Genomic DNA, 17566 nt, shown 5'->3' with positions numbered 1-17566 from the left:
GATTATATGATAAGACGTTATTTTTGAATTTTTTGACTGCTGTGTTTCATGCTTCCCTTCCATAACATCATGCGCCAACGTGGTGTTCTTCATTCAGTAATACAAACGCCATGCAATTGTATACACTTAGCTGACTGCGGCGCTCCTCCTTATATCTATTCTCATAGCCGTACATCTCTATATGGTATAAAACAAAGAAAATATATGCAATCAACTACTAATACCAATGGAGATAATCTAAGCTTTGCTACAGAGGGCTCATCTATGCCTTGTAGAAGTAATCTCGGCGATATACGAGGTAGCTGATCGCTCCATAGCTGAAGAGCCGTATCAAACTACATGTTTGAGTAAAATATGGTGGTCGACGTTTGGTGTAAGATAATTATAATATGTGCTCGAGGACGTAAATCTTATTATATGATAGAAACCTCTTATAATAATGGTGAAATCAATCAAATAACGTATTTTCAGTTTTCTTTTTTCTGTAAACATGTGATAATGTCGCTCTATAATTTTTTTTTTTTTTTTTTTTTTGAATTGATAGGCTTTGATTTGAGTTGCTCAAGAGAACTATCTAGCCATAAAAATGAAGAGCTGCAACTGCCTGAGGCCGTCACACTTTTCTGCTACTATCCCTCGATATCGATTCCTCTCCTTCCTCTATTTAATAGATTCCGTTCCTTTCTTCCCTTTCTTCCATCTCTCTTCTTCCCCCACTTCGATTTACTATCTTTAATGTCCTTCGACTTTCTTTGTAATAATCTCTCTTCTCCTTTCCTTCATCAGCCAACAACCATGGCTCAATCTCCGCTGCCAGCAAAATTGAATCTACAAGGCACAAGATCATATCCGCCATGCCTCTTTAACACACAAGCAGAAAAAGACCTATACAAGCGTCTCCGAGATGTGTATGAAGAGCATTGCCATACTTGGGATGCTGAAGCACGTAATGCATGGCCAGTGCTTGTTGAACATGCATCATTGGCGCCCTCGACAATTGGCAAAACCACAAACCATTATATCACGAGACACATGACGTCTCACGGCGCAACATGGGCGCATGTTGTTGCACTTCGAATCATCTACGACAAACAGCTCTACAAGAGCAAAAAGCTTATGCGATGCATCAGAGACAAATACCCGAATGCTAGTTTCGAATCATTTGGTTATAGCGAGGACTACACACTCACTTTCAAATCCGAAAACGCCAGAGAAGCACAAATTCCTACGGTTCAAGAATCTCCAGCTATCGATGGCAGTGCACAAAGACGTCAGAATGATGGAGGTCTGCAGCCCACTGAAATGCCTCCGAATAACTACCGTGCGATGAGTAGAGGAGCGACTGAATTCCTCAATGAAGGAAATGCTTCTGAAGATGAACCTCTTATGTGGAATTCGTCCAAGAGGAAGAAACAGCGACTTGTTCAACAGTCGGCGCCGAGAAAGCGAACTACCACCAACAATGAACGGACTGAAGGCGAAGTTGAGCCAGGCGACAGACGCATCAAGAGGCCGAATCATGCAGTCAGAGATGCTTCAGATGTATCTCCTCGTTCTACAAAGATTAGAGAAGGCCCAGCTAAAGAGCAAGATGGCTCCATGGATGTTTTCAACCAATTTATGAGTGCTATCAAAGAAAATACAAGAGCAGCCATGGAAAATAAAAGAGCTACAGAGGAAAACACAAGAGTTACAGAGGAGAATACAAAAGCTATAAAGGGCGCGAGAGGACGGAATAAAGTAGCTTCAAAGAAAGCCACGACAAATCAAATTGGGTAATGATTTGGGATCTATAGATGAGTACCTATGGATAGCGTTTTCGAGAGAGAAATTCATATGGCTTGTGGTAGCAGATTAGGGCAGCTCATACGCGCAGTGGTAATTATTTAGTTAATCAAGAAGTCACGGACCCGAATGATGAATCATTTTAATAACCAATTAAAAGTGTTTGGTGTATATGTCTCAGAATGAAGGCTCTTTATTCGTGTGATGGATGAGCACGATTCACTTACCGATGATGAGACATACTGGGTGCGAACATTAACACCAGGCTACTAGCCCCTACTATCGCAAACGGACGCTACTAGATTTACTTGCTCATACTAAAGAGGAACCAACAACAACAACGCCAGTCTATGCAGAGCTCTATGAAGCTAAAACGGATCCTCTTGTTTCCTATTCGCTGAATGTATTATGCTCAAATCAAGCTTATCTTGGTATCCTGGTGCTATCCTGGAGCTACGTTCCACAGCTCCTGATGTACTCTGTACCACTCTTCATTTTCGTTTGCATATAAGAGCCAACATGGTATCTTGTCCAACAATGCTTTCTCCTCACTCCTCTTTCTCCTCATTCCTCTTCTGCGTCTGCTCTCAATTCCTCCTCTGGCCCTCAAAAAACTACAGATTTAAAGCTTAAACGAAGAGAGAAAGATAGAGACACAGAATGGCGCTCAAGTCCATCATCCTGGCTCTGGCAGCTTCACAAGCCGTCAATGCGCACTTCAAAATTGCGTACCCTGAATGGCGAGCTGATACCCTCGCTGCAGAAAACGAGGACAAGTACAGCCAATGGGACAATCCTTGTACGTCTCCTTTCCTCTATAGCTACCAAGACCTACAGCTTCATTTCTACCACTCATGAAGCAATATTTTCGCTAACCAAAGTAAAATTCTAGGCGGAGGTGTTCCCTACAAGGCCGGCAACATCACAGACTGGCCCATTGGCGGAGGCTCCCTCTCCCTTGAGCTCCACCACCCCTGGACCTACATCTACGTCAATCTCGGCCTCGGCGCCAACACCACAAACTTCAACGTCTCCCTCACACCAGAGTTTCTCAACGTCACCGGCCGCGGCACGTTCTGCATCAAGGAGCTCCCCGTGCCGGTGGACGATATCAAGGACGGCACTCTTGCGTCATTACAGGTCGTTACCAGTGGAGAGTCTGGCAATGCGCTCTATAACTGCGCTGATATTCGATTTACAAAGAATGCGACTCAGCTGAAGAACTGCACGGACTCGGATGGCATGGTTGTGCAGACTATCAAGGAGCAGAATGGCAATGGCACCGATTCTGCCCAAAATAGTTCTAGTGATGGTAATAGCACCAGTACAGGCGATAAGAAGAATGCTGCCAGCCCGCTGAATACCGATAAATCGGTTGTTTTGGCAACAGTTGTTTTCTTAGCTGTTGGATTCTCTTTGGGACTGGGCATCTAATCCAGCAGTCTGGTGAAATTGAACACGGGAGACACGAATTACATAATGAATAGGCATGGCTATGTATCACGAATTGAGATTTAATGATATTAATGCAAGTAGCGAGATGATCTAACTCCTGATGCGTATGCCGTCTCTTAATGCTGCCATGCGAAGGTTAAATATGATAGTACAAGAATGTATAAGTTTATATGTACATGTGGTATCTCCAGCTTTCTGGTATCATGATTCAAACATCTTGAAAGGAAGAAGAAAAGAAAGTAAAAAAAAGAAAAGCAAAACAATAAGCAAGCAGGTAGGAAAAAGAAAAAAGGACGACTGTCGATTTCTTCTCCCCTGCTTCAGTCAGTCATTGCCAAAGCTGGTATATCTGCATGCTGCTTACTCCATAAAATGCCCCATCTGATGCCATTTCAAATATGCTTGCCATTTACTCAGCACATGTCGTATATGTTCCCGAAATAAACTCCAATGGTGATTTCAAATGTTGAAAAAAAAAAAAAAAAACCAAAACCCTGAATGGTCAAGGTGAAAAAAGGTTGGAAGGAAGAGAAAAGGGGGGAAAAAAAAGGCAGAGAAGCTCCTCTTTTGGAGAGGTATAGGAAAGAAAATGTACTCTTCGACTCTTTTATTATGCTGCAACCGCTTGCTCAATGGAGAGCTCTCTGACAATCTTGTCCATTGTGATGCGGTGGGCTGGGTTCGGTGCCAACATGTCCTTTACCAAACGCTCTAACCGGTCTTTGGAGGTTAATCTCTCTCTTGCTTCATAAATCTCTGCGAGCCAGTCCCGCATCTGGTTCACTGCTGGCTGGCCATTGCCATATTGCTTGTAGGCATAGGGTGATGCTGGCTGGCCGTGGATTTGTGCGATTTGCCAGTACAGTGGCTTGGGATGCTGCCGTCGTGCACGTGAATCAGGAAATTTAATGAATCGCATTGTGTACAGCATCGTAACACCCAAAGCCCAGACGTCGGATTCAGGGCCACGAGTTTTGCGCGCGATAAACTCAGGCGGGATATAGTACGGAGTTCCACCTCCAGAAGGAGTACTTGACACCAGCGTGGTCAATCCAAAGTCACAGAGCACAGCGCCGCGCTCAGGTGAGTATAGGATATTGGCGGGCTTGATGTCGTTGTGTACTAGTTTGCGGTTATGGAGGTAGCTGAGCGCATTTGAAATATCACGCAAGATTCGAATGGAATCTTCTCGAGTTCCCGTAAATTCATCATTACTTTTGTTTCTCCAGTGGGCAGGAGAAGTAAGATCTTTGGCGTCTATATGCTCCATATACAGACTCAGGAATCTGGCATCTCCTCCGTAATAGCGTACAATAGATTCGTGCTGCAGGTCTTGCTGGCTTTGGCACTCTCGCAGCCACATGTCTGCTTGGCGGATGACATTCCGTTCGTGTACCAGCGGCTTATTGTCCGGGTTCGCGACTCTGGTCTTGAGAACTTTGACGGTGACAATGTTGTTTGGCACTTGCGAATGTGATGCAGTGAAGACTGCTGACAGAGCCGTAGACGCAATCAGGTCACGTTTAGTCAACTGGTATTGATCGAGTTCGCAGACGGCGGGCACGGAGACCATGTCGCCCTGCTCCGCGTCTAGGAGCGCATGGCCGTTGGCTGACGCCAGTTCCTTCCCCTCTCTCGCGTTAGGAAGAGGGAAGACTAGAGGCTCGGCCGGTCCCAGGAACATGATGACACCGTCGTCTGGTCCCTCGCTGGCATCTGAAATACGTCGCTTTGCCCTTTTGACATCTTCATCTGGAGTGAGGGCTCTTTTCAGACTCGTACTAAGTTGGTCAGTTGTGATGAATGACGGCGACGACGGTGGCGAGTCCTCAGGCACGACTGGTGAAAGTGGTGGCTCATATATGAGAATTGGTCGCTTTTCTAGAATGCGAAAGTCTAATACTGCAATATCTCTCACTTTAATTCTAAAAGTTCCCGGCCTCAGGCCTTTGGCAAGGCCTGGGTTGATAACGTGGCGCTCACTCGGCGGAGTGCTGGCGACGGCGCTACGAGATATCTGGCCGAGCAAGATGGGTACGTCCGACTTATTCAAGAAGATGACTTCGTCGCTAGCAGGATCGTAATAGAGTTCACACCATAGGGGTGGTCGTGACAAGTCTTCTTCCGCAGATCCGGGTATCCTGACTGAGAACTTGATGTCCTTGGAAGTCTGAGTCACAGCAAGGACTTTATGTTCAGGCTTGTCCGAGGCAGCCACCTCGGCGCGGAGAGCCAGCCATTGGCAATTATCGCTACCGGGACTCACTGAACGAGAACCGGGCAGCTTGGTGAGAGGCCGCACGAGGATTCGGATGCCTTGCTTGTGGTGGTGATCTTCGACCTGCAAGACGTCAAGCGGAACGGCCTCTGGGTCAGTGGGGATGACTGGCTCCTCAACCCCGACGCCAGGGAATCGGGCTTCAATCTCTGATTGAGAGAAGGGCTCGGTTTTCTCCTCTGAGAACCCTTCCGAGGGCTCGGCCCGGGGGTCAAGCATGATAACGGCTGGCGGTGCCTTCGCAAAGGCCCATGTGCCGGTGGTGATGGGAATGTCGCTCCAACACAGCACCGAAGAGATGGATGGGCAGAAAAGCAATAGGCAGTAAGAGACTTGGAAGTAGATTTAGAGTGGAGGGGAAGCAGGCAGATTGACAGGGTGGGTATCTGGAGTTGGTTGTGATACTCAGAAGCCTGGTGAGCTCAGCAGGCACTCGCCCAGGCAGAAGCCAGCTCAGAAGAGTAGCTGGGGGGAAAGGCAGAAAAGCTGCGGCGGGGTCACAGACAGGTACTGAGTGTTGTGTGTAACAAGCAGCAGACAAAAAGGTAGCAGCAAATAGATCACAGCGTTGGTTGATTCAAGCTGGGAAAAAAGGAGAGTAAAGAGGCCAGTTTTCGGCCAGACGCACAATAAATGTAGAAACGAGCAGCTGAAGCGCTATATCGCGGCCATATAGTGAGTGTCAGATGGCCAGAGAGCAAGACGAGGTTGCAGGCCTGGTGATGGAGTCTCAGCCTGCGCTACGGGCAGTCACTGCAAAGGTACAAATAAGAACGACGGAAAAGAAGGCAACCAACCTTCAAACCAGCGGACGCCTGGGTGCCTTGCGGACCGCGGACTAGACGCTATAGAGGAGCGAACAAAGACGGGCGGGAGGGAGCTAGGCACTGGCACAAGTGCAGCTGGTCTAACCGTCTAGCCCCAGAGCAGAGCATGTGCAAGTCTATTATGCGAGTGCTCGCTGCGTAAAAGCCACACGCTGAGAGCACGACATGCCAGGATTGGCGGCGAGGAAGCCCTGGCGAATAAGAGCTAGAGCCGGAACTGGGGGGAATGAGGCGGAGCGGTCATCGTTCTATTAGACCGCGCCCCATTGCTTCCTTCGCAGCAGTCCCGCAATATCCTTGGAAGGCCTATTTCAAGCTCATGATGCCATGCCGGCAGAGATCTAGCTGGTGATGTGAGGTCAAGGGTATCATCTGCGCCAGCACTTGCTATGCAGTGACCTCTTGCCCAGCTGTAGAGCAGAATCTTCTCGATGAAATCAACTCTATTGCGCATCTGAGACAGCGGTAAAGGTTATCATCAGTCAAGGAAGGTCCGTACCTAGCCAGCGTTGATGACAGCACATGGCATGCTTGCGTCTCATCAGATGCCTCGCATTCGTAAACTTTTTCGAGTGTGGAAAGGATGATTCCTGGACCCTTCTGCTCTAGCTACGCTGACTCATCTGCACGTGATCGAAGAGCAACAGAGCAGAAGAGAGATGAGAAGAGAGCCGTAGGGCCAGCGCGAGTGACCGTAGATAATCATTTGGCCGTCAGTAAATAATTGTATTGAACTGCGCAGGCATCTCACGGTGTCCTCCTGATCAATACGATGCCAGCTCATCCAGTCCGAGCGTTGTCTCAGCTGCCTAGAGGAATTCTCCATTCTCACGCTCTCCCTCCATTCTCAAGGCGTGAAGCTGTCACGCTGGGTGTCGCTGTTGCCCAGCTGGAGGCAGCTGGAGGGTGACTAGGTACCTGAGCAAGAGGTCACTTGCCGCCCAAATTCTGAGAGCGTCTAATGGTGGCGCGGAGCTATGGCAAAATAGCACACCAGCCACAGCCTCCCGGAAGTGGTGGGCTGGCGGTTGGTACTTGGGTCATCCCTTGGGCAGAATTTTCTTCTCCCGACCAGGGTCGAGGCCTTTGTACCTCCCGCCAACGGCCACACTGGCTGGACAGTGTGGTGTGCAAGAAGACCACTGTAGTGAACACTATTGGAAGGAGCAGGGATACTGGCAGACCACGATATCAGCAAGGGGGGGAATCCATGTGTTGCAGGCTGCGCAAGAGTGGATTGCTCGTATGTGGAGTGAGGGAGTGTTTGAGCACGAGAGGGTGTGCAAACGCACATTGTAGTAGGGCTGGCCAAGCTGGCATCTTTGCTAAGAAGAGAAGAAGATGAGAAGGAAATTGAAAATCAGAGGACAAAGGCGTATTTTCTGTTAAAGAAGCGAAGATCTGTAAATTGCTGAAAAGAGCTCTCTACCATCATTTTCAGCCGAGCACAATCACACCAAAACCAAAGCAAGGCAGCGCAGGCAAGGCAGGAAGGGCAGGACAAAGTCATTCTAAGCATGACGTGAAAAGACGGACTCGCATTAGCGCGCACAGCCCAAACTCTCAGGATTCCGCCACTGCACGCTGATTGGCATTTGGTGATAAGCTACCCGCAGCGCTAGGAGATTTTCGGCGTAGCCTCCCGTGCCGATAAACCTACCTAATCTCGATCGGCTCTAGCTCATGCTGCAGCCGAACTCGCCAGCCAACCACGGCTGCGCAAGTGGATAGGCATATTTGTGCCTCAGGCTGCAATGCCTCTGCGATCCGGTGCTTGGGGCAATGGGTATACGCGCGACTCCCCCCAGCTGCTGTAGGAGAGATTCCCAAGGGCCCTGGCGACAACAATCTGGAACATACTGCACGAATACTCCACGCAATCATCACGAAGACACGAGCACTTACAGCAGGACGCTATTGCCCAGTAGTACTCGTCAGTGACAGTTTCGCCATGGCCATGATCTCAAGTACCTTGCTCTAAGCGAGCCGTGTTTTACGACACCAGGGCTCCCATATCGACACGCATTTCCATATCAGTCATTCAGTTATCCACAACCGTTTTACCACGCTTTCCCCTTATACAGTAATCGTCTCTCGAGACCCTCAATCAGCGCTGGCCCGCCAACGATGGACGATCCCGATCTATCTTGGCCTGCCTGGAAGTTTGGCATGAAGAGAGACGACCTTTTCACCACGCTCCACGATCAGTACAACACCTTTACCTACACTCTCCAAGACCCCGAAGCCTTCCACCACGACGTCTACGAAATCTCCAACCATGCAGACACGGCCGAAGAGTTCCATCGCTTCATGGCGGCTCGGCAGCGGCAGCGGCTCTCCGAACTCCAGGAGTCTCTTGAATCGCTCGCTGTAGAGATCATTGCCAACCCGAAGTTGATAGGTTCTGACCAGTGGCAGCACGCCCTTCAGCTCTTCCGAACCAAGTCGTTCGATTCCATCGTTAGATATTTTGCAAGCTACCTCCCCGACGACTACCTGGACCGCCATGGACCCTGTTCCGTGCCGTCTACGTCATCGTCCTTTTCCGAAACCGATTCTATTCGCACCACTAGCACAAAGGCCAGCAGCGCCTCCGATGCCTCTTCTTACCTCGACGACGATTTCTTTCCTCATGGTTCCTTAATTACTGCTGAGCCTGGCGTTTTGAATACCGCAGATATACCCCTATCGCCCGAATCTGAAGGTTCCCCAGCTGAATCGGCTGACTCGCCGACATTCACATCCACAGATCCTCCTTCGCGATCTATGTCCTTCTCGGGCCCGGACTCTGAAAGACTGAGTTCTCGCTTTGTTCGACGACCTCTCATTCACGACGATGACGATACGTCTCAATCCGACGACTGCGACACGACAGTGACGTCTGTTTGTGATTCCACAGAAACTCGATCATCTTTCGACCCTGCCGATGAGGTCGACGACAAAGAACTACCTGTACACATTGTAGACGGCGAAGAGGAAGACGAGGACCTTCCCACCGCCCAGCTTCCTGAAGACGATTTCTGCACTTTTGACTCTTTCGATACCCAAAATCCTTTCAACAACACCACCTATGATACCCTTGAATCCGACACCCCTACACCCAGGCAGGTTACCGAATCCACCTGCTATCTAGACTATAAATCAGTGGTTGCCCGCAAATCACCAACACCATACCAACGCCCATCCTACCGCCGTTCACTATCACCAGTATCACTACTTGGTCGGCGGAGAGAAGGGAGTCCTGCCCACGACATTCGGAGGAGTCCGGAGGAGGCGCTTAGTAAAATCCAAAAGCAACCCTTGGGAGAGTCCATACGGAGGAGGCCTAAGAATAGGAGATGGGGGGCTTGACTCGAACATATCGAGTCGAGCGTGCGCAGCGCGCAACATTTGTATATATATGATGATGATGAAGCCTGTACATATATTGAGTCTTATGACACTAATGATTTCAAAACCTCAAAACACGGTCTTTTTTACGCGTGTGTGGTGATGTCATCGTTTGAGTATGACCTTGTACGCTACTGCGATTACTATTAATATTGTTTTAGTCTGTCCATCTGTCTTGTAAGTTAAACGCCCTATTAATGCTATTGTTTCAGCTGGCTTTATTTTTCCTTGGGTCGAGCGAGCGGCACCTATCACGGTTCTCGGAACCTGTGATCACGGCATCACTTGCGTCGTGGGTCACATGGAATCCAGGAACCAGGAGAAGCTCTCTTTCATTTTTGCATGTGAATGACGTCATGAATCTTCCTTTTCCCCTTTTCTTTTCTCATTTTTGAATTGTGAATTTTGTTTGGTTTGATCTTGCTCATTGTTTTGGATCCTTTTTTTTTTCATGGTGGGTGTTGTGTTGGGGGGAGTGCTACTACTACAGTTTACTAACCACTCTGGCGACTCTCATCCTGGGCTTCGTATTCGGGAATCCGCTGTTCATATCTCAGGCATACACGCACAACTCTGATTATCATAACGATAAACTACATCTTGCGTCTCGAAATATAGATTGAAAAGGTGAGTTTCACTTAAATATGTGACTTTAATTCATGAAATTGCGATACCCATATAGTTAATACATACAAACAATACAATGGAATAACTTGCGCCGCAAAATTCTGCCATAATAGCCCTTCCTCCTCCAGAATATGAATAAAAAAAACGACCAAGAAAAAAAAGTTGTCGCGGCTTATACTATGCTACGCCTTTCTAAAGCAGCCGGGGATTGAGATACTGCAGCTCCTCGATATGCTTGCTCCAAATGGCCAAAGGATCTTTCTTCTCGCCGGCCTTGCCCTTCTCAACGCCATAGAGATACGGCTTCTCATTTGCGTAGCAAGCTGTCTCTGGCTCATCAGGTAGTTCTCCGTGCAGGATGTACTTCTGTGCAATGGAGTCCGTGCAGTCGGACGTGTCTCGCGATGAATGGCCATAGCCGTGGTGCGCAATAAGTCGCGCGTTGCTGCCCATCTCCTCGCGCAGTCTGCGACCATTTCGCAGGGGTGTAGCAGGGTCGTATGTCTCAGCAATCAGCAGAACCGGATGCTTGAGCGTGTTGTTCAAGTCACCACGGTATACTTCTGCCGGCTCCGGCCAGAACTCTGTAAAATGCTGGCATGGCAAGGTCCAGAAGAAGCGCGCGTTGCCTGAGATCCAAGATTTCGCAGTCATGTTCGCCCATAGCGACTCCCACCAGTCGAGGCCATTCTCTGGCAGCGGTGCATCATAGCCATCTGCGCATATGACCAGGTCTGTTAACTCATCGGTGGAGGGTTTTCTATTGGGAAGAGAGGGCAGAGCAGGGTCATATTCCCAGGCTGTGCGCTCAAGCATAGCTGCAGCGAGCGTAGAGTTTCCTGCTTCAAGCTCGTAGAGGAGCGATGCCAGTGCGGGCCAAGAGAATGCGTTGTAAAGAGATGCATAAATAGCTGCCACCAAGCCAGAGTATGTGATGATAGATGGCCCGCTAGACTTTGTATAGCCTACTACGGGCCGGTCAATAAGCGAAGTAATGAGCGTCTCCATGCGAGACTCTAGACTCCCCAGAGTAACAGCTTGGCCATCAATCGGCTTAGCCAGGTCGCAATGCTCTGGTCCGGCGTTGACGCACTCTCCAAGAAAGCCATCGTGCCAGGCGTTGGTCGCGTTATCCAAGGCAGTCCAACCAAATCCTCCCAAGAGTCGATGGTCTCTGACATACTCAGTGCCGTCCAAGATAATTCTTCCTACACTTGATGGGAACATGTTTGCATATGTTTGTCCAATTCCGGTGCCGTACGAGATCATGTGCGCCGTCAACTCATCCTCCCCAAGGGCCTTGCGGATTTCCTCGAGATCGCGAGCTACGAATGCTGTGCTCACAAAACGAGGTAGATCGCCATGGATCTCGTAGCAGGCGCTGAAGATTGCCTGGTTCAAGGCGTCGTGGACCTCGAGGTGAGCCCTGGGCGAGGCAAGAACCTCGCGGAACTGATTGGCATTCATGGACCAGCGATCTCTGTCGGCATCAAAAGGGAAGCAGGAGATGGCAGGGAGGGACGTGTTGACGCCACGGGGATCCCAGCCCAGCACATCGTATGCGCCACCGCTTAGACGCTCCGTGACGGCTTCAGCAAGGCGCCAGACCATTGACGTTCCGCTGGCACCGGGACCGCCAGGCTCAACAATAATAGTCCGCTCACTTTTATGGCCAACAGAAGGCTTAGAGCGGCCATGAACGGGAGCAAGTCCCGAGACCTGGTACTTTGTCACAGCGAGACGAACAATACGGGAATCAGACGCGTTGGTGTAGTCCAGAGGAGTATCGAGCCAGCCGCAGAGGTAGATGCCGCGGCCAGCGTAGGGGTCGTGCTTTGAGATGGCGTCTCCGTCTTGTTCAGTCTTGTTACCCCAGCTCCAGTGTCTGGGATTCGGGTCAAAGAGCCTCGACCAGCTTTTCTTTGCATGATGATCATCGAGAGCGGGAGGTACAGTCGCATCGGTGCAGGGGATGAAGTGGAAAGGGTCATTAGCCTTTGGGAATTTCCCATAGGGTGAAGGTCCTCTCCAGGGACCGCGGCCATGATCGTGGTCATGATCATGGCCGTGGTGGTGGTGGTCATGGTCAGGGTGATGAGGGCCGTGAGGAGGAGGAGGAGGATGCGGTCTCCAGAATGGCAAGTGAAGATGTAAAAGAAACAAGCATGCAAGACCAGCAATGCAGGCTACTCTGAGGCGCGAAACGCGCTTCTTGTTTGCGATTTGCGGCGCCGAAGCGCCGTCTGTTAGCAAGGCTGCCTTCTCCATCTTCGCCAGAAGAAGTTCTGTGAAGTAGCGAGTTGCTTCAAAGAAGCTCAATTGAACCCCCCAATTGGTTTTATGTTTCAGCTAGCAAAAGGTACCCGCGGACGCGCACGACGGCTAATGGGGGGCGGAGTTTTGGTGGGCGGCACGGCACGATCAGCCATTTAGTGAGCACTCTAGCAGGCTTTGGCGCATCTAGAGCATTCAATTTAAACGCAAAGTCCAGGTACGCATCATGAATTACCAACAGAGATCCTGAGATTACGTACCCGATCAAGCATCTCATTACCCAAATCGTACAAGTCGCCTTGCAGTTGGATTTCGCATCATCATCCATTACTTGCACGTCTTGTCTTGCAGCTCTTAGTTCTGGATCCATTGTGAAACCCTTTCCTAGTCAGGTATGGCTGTAGCCACTAATCGGGAGCAGTACCAGAAGCCTGCGGGGGCGGAGAAGCCATTGGAGATGGCAATCATAAAATTGCGCGGCACTTACAGAGCAAATAATATGAGGCTCACGATATATGTTTCCATTTCTCGCTGAGATGTCTAGTATAAGATATAAATGTACAGTATCAGTCATATTATTTTGGCAGAGGAAACCATGTGTTGGATAAAAAGCGGGCCCCACTCTCACCAAGCGAGGTTACAATCCTATGGGATATCTATTCCAACACACCACCTTGTATATCATGATGATGAACACACAATGAAGAACATATGATAAACTACCTGCTGTTACCCCTTATAACTGGGTACTTTTCACCAGAGTCTAGGTTCAGGTACGAATATCTAGCCCTCACTACCTCAACTGTAGTGCGCTTATAGTTCTTCTTTAGCCTTCACTACCTCAATTGTAGTGCGCATGGTTCTTTCTCACTGCGATAACTACATCTAGGGTTCGAACAATAGCAAATTCCGTGATTAGTGGAAATTACAGGCTTAGACTATTAAGTCATAACCTCCCAGGCTCATAACTGTTGGATAAAAAACGGGCCCCGCTCTTACAAAGCGAGGTTACTATCCTTATATGGGATATCTATTCCAACACCATGCTACCTGCTTATAATGGTGGGCAGATTAATCACTGGAGACGTTGGCCCACAAACCCATCGCATCTATAGAGATATGTCTTGTAGCCATCACATGTAATCCTTAGTCTTCTCTGCACACAACTCCCAAAATTCTTTTGCTTTCCCTGATCCGCCTTCCTCGGCGGTCTTCGTTGCATTAATCAAATCTTCCCTGAGGTTAGTTGAAATCCTACCCCACGGGATGACGTGGCACCCATTATTTTGAATGCCAGTATCCGGAGAGAATCCTGCGTAGAGTTCGGTTAGAGCCGCAAGCTCGGGCTTATAAAGCAGTGGATAGGCTAGATATTTGAGATAAGGCGTGTGACGGAAGAGATTCGTGGTAGCGGCGCCTGGATTTATAGACACGCTTATAATATTTGAGGATCCCTGTCTTCGAGCAAGCTCCGTAGCTAAGAAATAATTGCCAGTCTTCGAATTGGTGTAGTTACGAGTTTGATCCTTGGGAGGCGTGTGGAGCTCATCTATGATGATGCCATCAGTCGGAGATGAAAGCTCCATAACTTGACTGCTGGTCCATACAACGCGAACTGACCCTCGAGGTGTTGCTTCATCTGCAGCTGTAGATTCAAGAAGAGGCAGCAGTAGCTGGGTGAAAACAAACGGCCCAAGGCAATTTGTAGCGAATTGCAGTTCGATCCCTTGGGATGACACGCTGCCCAGAGGTGGCTGAGAGACGCCAGCATTGTTCCAGATTACATGAAGCTTGGTTTCTTTTGACATAAATTCCTGCACCGTAGCTTTGATGCTGCTCAAGTCGTCTAACTTGAGAGGCAAAAATTCAAGGCTACCTCCTGTGCTTTCAGAAGCTTGTATGCTTCGAATTGCTTCGCGAGCCTTTTCTTCAGAGCGTGTAGCGATGTAAACTCTTGCATTTTTCCGGTACAAAATTTTAGCAAGCTCAAAGCCAATACCTGAAGAGCTGCCCGTAATAATGACAACCTTACCGTCCAACGAAGCCAAATCAGCTTCCGTGAAGGTTGGCTTTGGAGGGAAGAATTGCGACCATTGGGACCCCATAACGACAAAAACGACTAGTCGAATGAGCAGGAAACTTGGGCAGATTTGCAATCCGATTTTAGTAGTAGATATAGGAAAAAATCGTTGAGTCAACGCAAGCGGAACTTTTGTGAAATCCTTTCTCTAATGAACAGCGACCAACAACATTTCGTATGTCTGACCAGTAGGATCGCCCTGCATTTAATCGGCCAATGAGATTGCGGCGGAAGTTCGTCTAGTTGCGAAAGTGCGCTTAAAAATTGCATGTAGGAGATTATTTGAGTCATTTAAATTTTTATTTTAACTTGGAGATGCTGTCTTAATGAAGATCGGCATTGCAGCTTATACCATTGGAATAGTCTCTTTTGGTACTACTGATCACATGACTCTAGTATCGGACCTAGGACTCCTTTCCATAACTTGGTATGCTATAAATACTTATCTGAAGCCTGCCCAGATCAGCAGAGCAATCTCCTCCAAGAAGACGTTTTCGTGCTCTGCAGCTTCTATGGGAATGCCCGCACAACTAACAGACTCGGAGTTGCGCTGGCACTATCTCAGTGGCTGTGCCTTGGCGTATCGGGAAAGCATTAACTCCCCGAGCTTTTGTCGCGGAGGGAATACAAAGTCAGGATGTGTGACACATTATACAGTATAGGAGAAGCAATAGGCATATATCGCCCATACGGGTGCAACTCCAATGCTGACGGGTGGGAAATAACATGTATGTATGGAGTAGAGAGATGCCTCTGTTTTCAAGTTCTTACATCGCATTAGTCAAATCTACAAGCCGACGTAGGTATCGAGAGCACATGCGCGCATGCAGCTTTAATAGTGGCAAACACATGTATTCTGCTGACTAGCGGTATCATACGGTCCCCTTGTATTGCTTGTTCGGGGTATCTAAATATGTCTCGCCAAGTGTACACGTTCCCTTCTTAACAAGGTGGGGAAACGAAGTATGCCATGCGACCTAAGCTGTAGCCCTCAATTTTGCCCTCACCTCAATTGGCTTCTTTTCAACGATCAAAAATGTTCTCATATCCTCCCACTTTGTCTTACGATCTTCTAGTACCTCAAAGTCAAACGACCAAAGCAGCTTGGAAAAGATGAGACGAATTTCTGCCAGTGCCAGGTGTTGCCCCATGCAAGATACTGGTCCATCACTGAAAGGCTGCACAGCCTGAAGCCGGTCATGGAAGAAGGGAGACTCAGGGTTTGTACGAGCATCAGGCAGCCAACGCTCTGGAATAAATGACGTAGCCAAATGGAAATGTTCCGGGTCACGGTTCAGAGTATATGCCTGTATCGAGACTGAAGTCTATTTCGCAACTTGTTAACAAACAACGCAATAACGGACATACGAAAGTAGATTTATACAATAAGATACTAATGAGATTCTGACGTACCCCTCCCGGAAGCCATGTTCCGCAAACAGTTTCGCCTCCCTCGGGTACTTTTCTTGGGATGATCCATGGGACAGGGGGGCAGAGTCTGAGTCCTTCGTTAATCACAGCGTTAAGATATGGCAACTTGCGCAGGGCGTCGAGATTGATGTCATTCTCTTCTGGGAAAGCCTGATGAATTTCTCTCTTCAAAATATCGAACTTATCTGTGTTATTGATAAGATAGTTGAGAGTGCCACTAAGCGCTGTCGCGGTTGTCTCACTGCCGGCGATTGTCAGCACCATAAAGGTGGTGTCAATGGTACTTTGCGGTAGCCTTTGACGTTCTGCGCCTTGTATCACATGAGACATAATATCAGGTCGCTCAAGCTCAAAGTTGAGACGTCTGTTCACCTTGTCAGAAATCAGCTGGCAGTGGTTCTTTTGCATCTCTCTCATGGAGGGCGGGATACACATGAAGAGTATGCGTTCGACTACGGGATATAATCGTGCAGCTGCCACGAAAGACACTGCTTTGACACTCTTGAAGAGAATAGCGACCCAAGGATGGTACTTGGAATCTTGGAGGCAGTTAAATGATTCTCCATAGCCAAGATCTCCAAAGATGTCAAACGTAGTAAAGTTAAACCAGCGCACAACATCGATGATGGCTCCACTTTCAGGTTCTTTGCTCACGAGCTCTTGTATGCGTTCTACTAAAAGGTTGACATAGCGGTGCAAAATATCTTCTTGCTCTTTTAAAGCGCGCTGTGTGAATCCGGGCGCCAAGAGATTGCGAATGCGTGCATGCTGCTTTGGATCAATGATGCTAATCATGGAGTCTGGCATTCCAGGATTGGCCTTCCACCAAGTCAGATCCTTCAAAAAGGGTTGGCGGTCTTTACGAAACGTCAATATGTCCCTTGTGGCATCTTCGTGGGCAAAGGTGACATCGTTTGGCGAAATACGTAGGATGGGGCCGTACTTGCGATGCAGCCGCTCAATATCATGAACAAGAGTCCCCCTTAGAAGGGCCCAGATGAAGGGCAGGCGAGATATTCTCCATGCAACTGGACCCGGGATTTTGGATAGAGGATGCAGGAATAGATTAAAAATAATTCGAAGTGCGGCATACTGAAATATGGTCAGCGCATGATTGGACTTTTGTGTTGTTGGGTCCATACAGTCAAGAGTGTTAGTGTGGTGGTAGTAAGCCAACTGAAGGGCGAAATCTGCCAACCCCACGCAGTCGTCATTGTTTTATTTAGATAAGTAAAGATACACTCATATGCTGAAATTTTTACTATTTTTATTTGTGGTTTTCACGATTGATGGCTGAGACTGAGGGGAGAAAGAGGGAGAGAGGTCAGAGAAAAGCAGACGCAGATGAAAGCAGGCGAGTTCTATGATACAATTTGACTGGATACTTGATAGCACACCCTCAAGCGCACATTTATATTC

The 17566-nt window shown here is 48.5% G+C and overlaps 7 protein-coding genes across 7 annotated transcripts; 3 read left to right on the top strand and 4 right to left on the bottom strand.

Annotated features, from left to right (window-relative positions):
• Positions 1 to 700: 700 nt before the first annotated feature.
• On the top strand, positions 701 to 1831 carry GGI43DRAFT_414421 (uncharacterized protein). The gene has a single exon (XM_083207037.1). It carries the CDS (start codon positions 736 to 738, stop codon positions 1777 to 1779), a length of 1044 nt encoding a protein of 347 aa, XP_083057028.1. The 5' UTR covers positions 701 to 735; the 3' UTR covers positions 1780 to 1831.
• An 85-nt stretch (positions 1832 to 1916) lies between these two features.
• GGI43DRAFT_414420 (copper acquisition factor BIM1-like domain-containing protein) lies at positions 1917 to 3280 on the top strand. Its single transcript, XM_083207036.1, has 2 exons — positions 1917 to 2584; positions 2678 to 3280. The coding sequence occupies exons 1-2, from the start codon at positions 2446 to 2448 to the stop codon at positions 3217 to 3219; spliced, it is 681 nt and encodes a 226-aa protein (XP_083057027.1). The 5' UTR covers positions 1917 to 2445; the 3' UTR covers positions 3220 to 3280.
• A 255-nt stretch (positions 3281 to 3535) lies between these two features.
• Positions 3536 to 5971, bottom strand: GGI43DRAFT_200567 (kinase-like domain-containing protein). Its single transcript, XM_083200063.1, has one exon. The coding sequence runs from the start codon at positions 5735 to 5737 to the stop codon at positions 3851 to 3853; it is 1887 nt and encodes a 628-aa protein (XP_083057026.1). The 5' UTR covers positions 5738 to 5971; the 3' UTR covers positions 3536 to 3850.
• A 1952-nt stretch (positions 5972 to 7923) lies between these two features.
• Positions 7924 to 10125, top strand: GGI43DRAFT_200542 (uncharacterized protein). The gene has a single exon (XM_083200061.1). It carries the CDS (start codon positions 8473 to 8475, stop codon positions 9694 to 9696), a length of 1224 nt encoding a protein of 407 aa, XP_083057025.1. The 5' UTR covers positions 7924 to 8472; the 3' UTR covers positions 9697 to 10125.
• On the bottom strand, positions 10126 to 12827 carry GGI43DRAFT_200541 (uncharacterized protein). Its single transcript, XM_083200060.1, has one exon. It carries the CDS (start codon positions 12628 to 12630, stop codon positions 10555 to 10557), a length of 2076 nt encoding a protein of 691 aa, XP_083057024.1. The 5' UTR covers positions 12631 to 12827; the 3' UTR covers positions 10126 to 10554.
• A 662-nt stretch (positions 12828 to 13489) lies between these two features.
• Positions 13490 to 15375, bottom strand: GGI43DRAFT_200588 (uncharacterized protein). Its single transcript, XM_083200064.1, has one exon. The coding sequence runs from the start codon at positions 14739 to 14741 to the stop codon at positions 13770 to 13772; it is 972 nt and encodes a 323-aa protein (XP_083057023.1). The 5' UTR covers positions 14742 to 15375; the 3' UTR covers positions 13490 to 13769.
• GGI43DRAFT_200553 (cytochrome P450) lies at positions 15218 to 17490 on the bottom strand. The gene is made up of 3 exons (XM_083200062.1): positions 17290 to 17490; positions 16130 to 17239; positions 15218 to 16041 (listed from the first exon to the last, which is right to left on the bottom strand). The coding sequence occupies exons 1-3, from the start codon at positions 17359 to 17361 to the stop codon at positions 15694 to 15696; spliced, it is 1530 nt and encodes a 509-aa protein (XP_083057022.1). The 5' UTR covers positions 17362 to 17490; the 3' UTR covers positions 15218 to 15693.
• Between the last annotated feature and the right edge of the window lie 76 nt (positions 17491 to 17566).

This window comes from Trichoderma evansii (genome assembly GCF_050947405.1).
Source record: "Trichoderma evansii strain SZMC 28006 chromosome Unknown GGI43scaffold_23, whole genome shotgun sequence".
NCBI lineage: Eukaryota > Fungi > Ascomycota > Sordariomycetes > Hypocreales > Hypocreaceae > Trichoderma > Trichoderma evansii.
The sequence above is the reverse complement of the archived record's forward strand: the minus strand, read 5'-3'. Positions and strand labels throughout refer to the sequence as shown.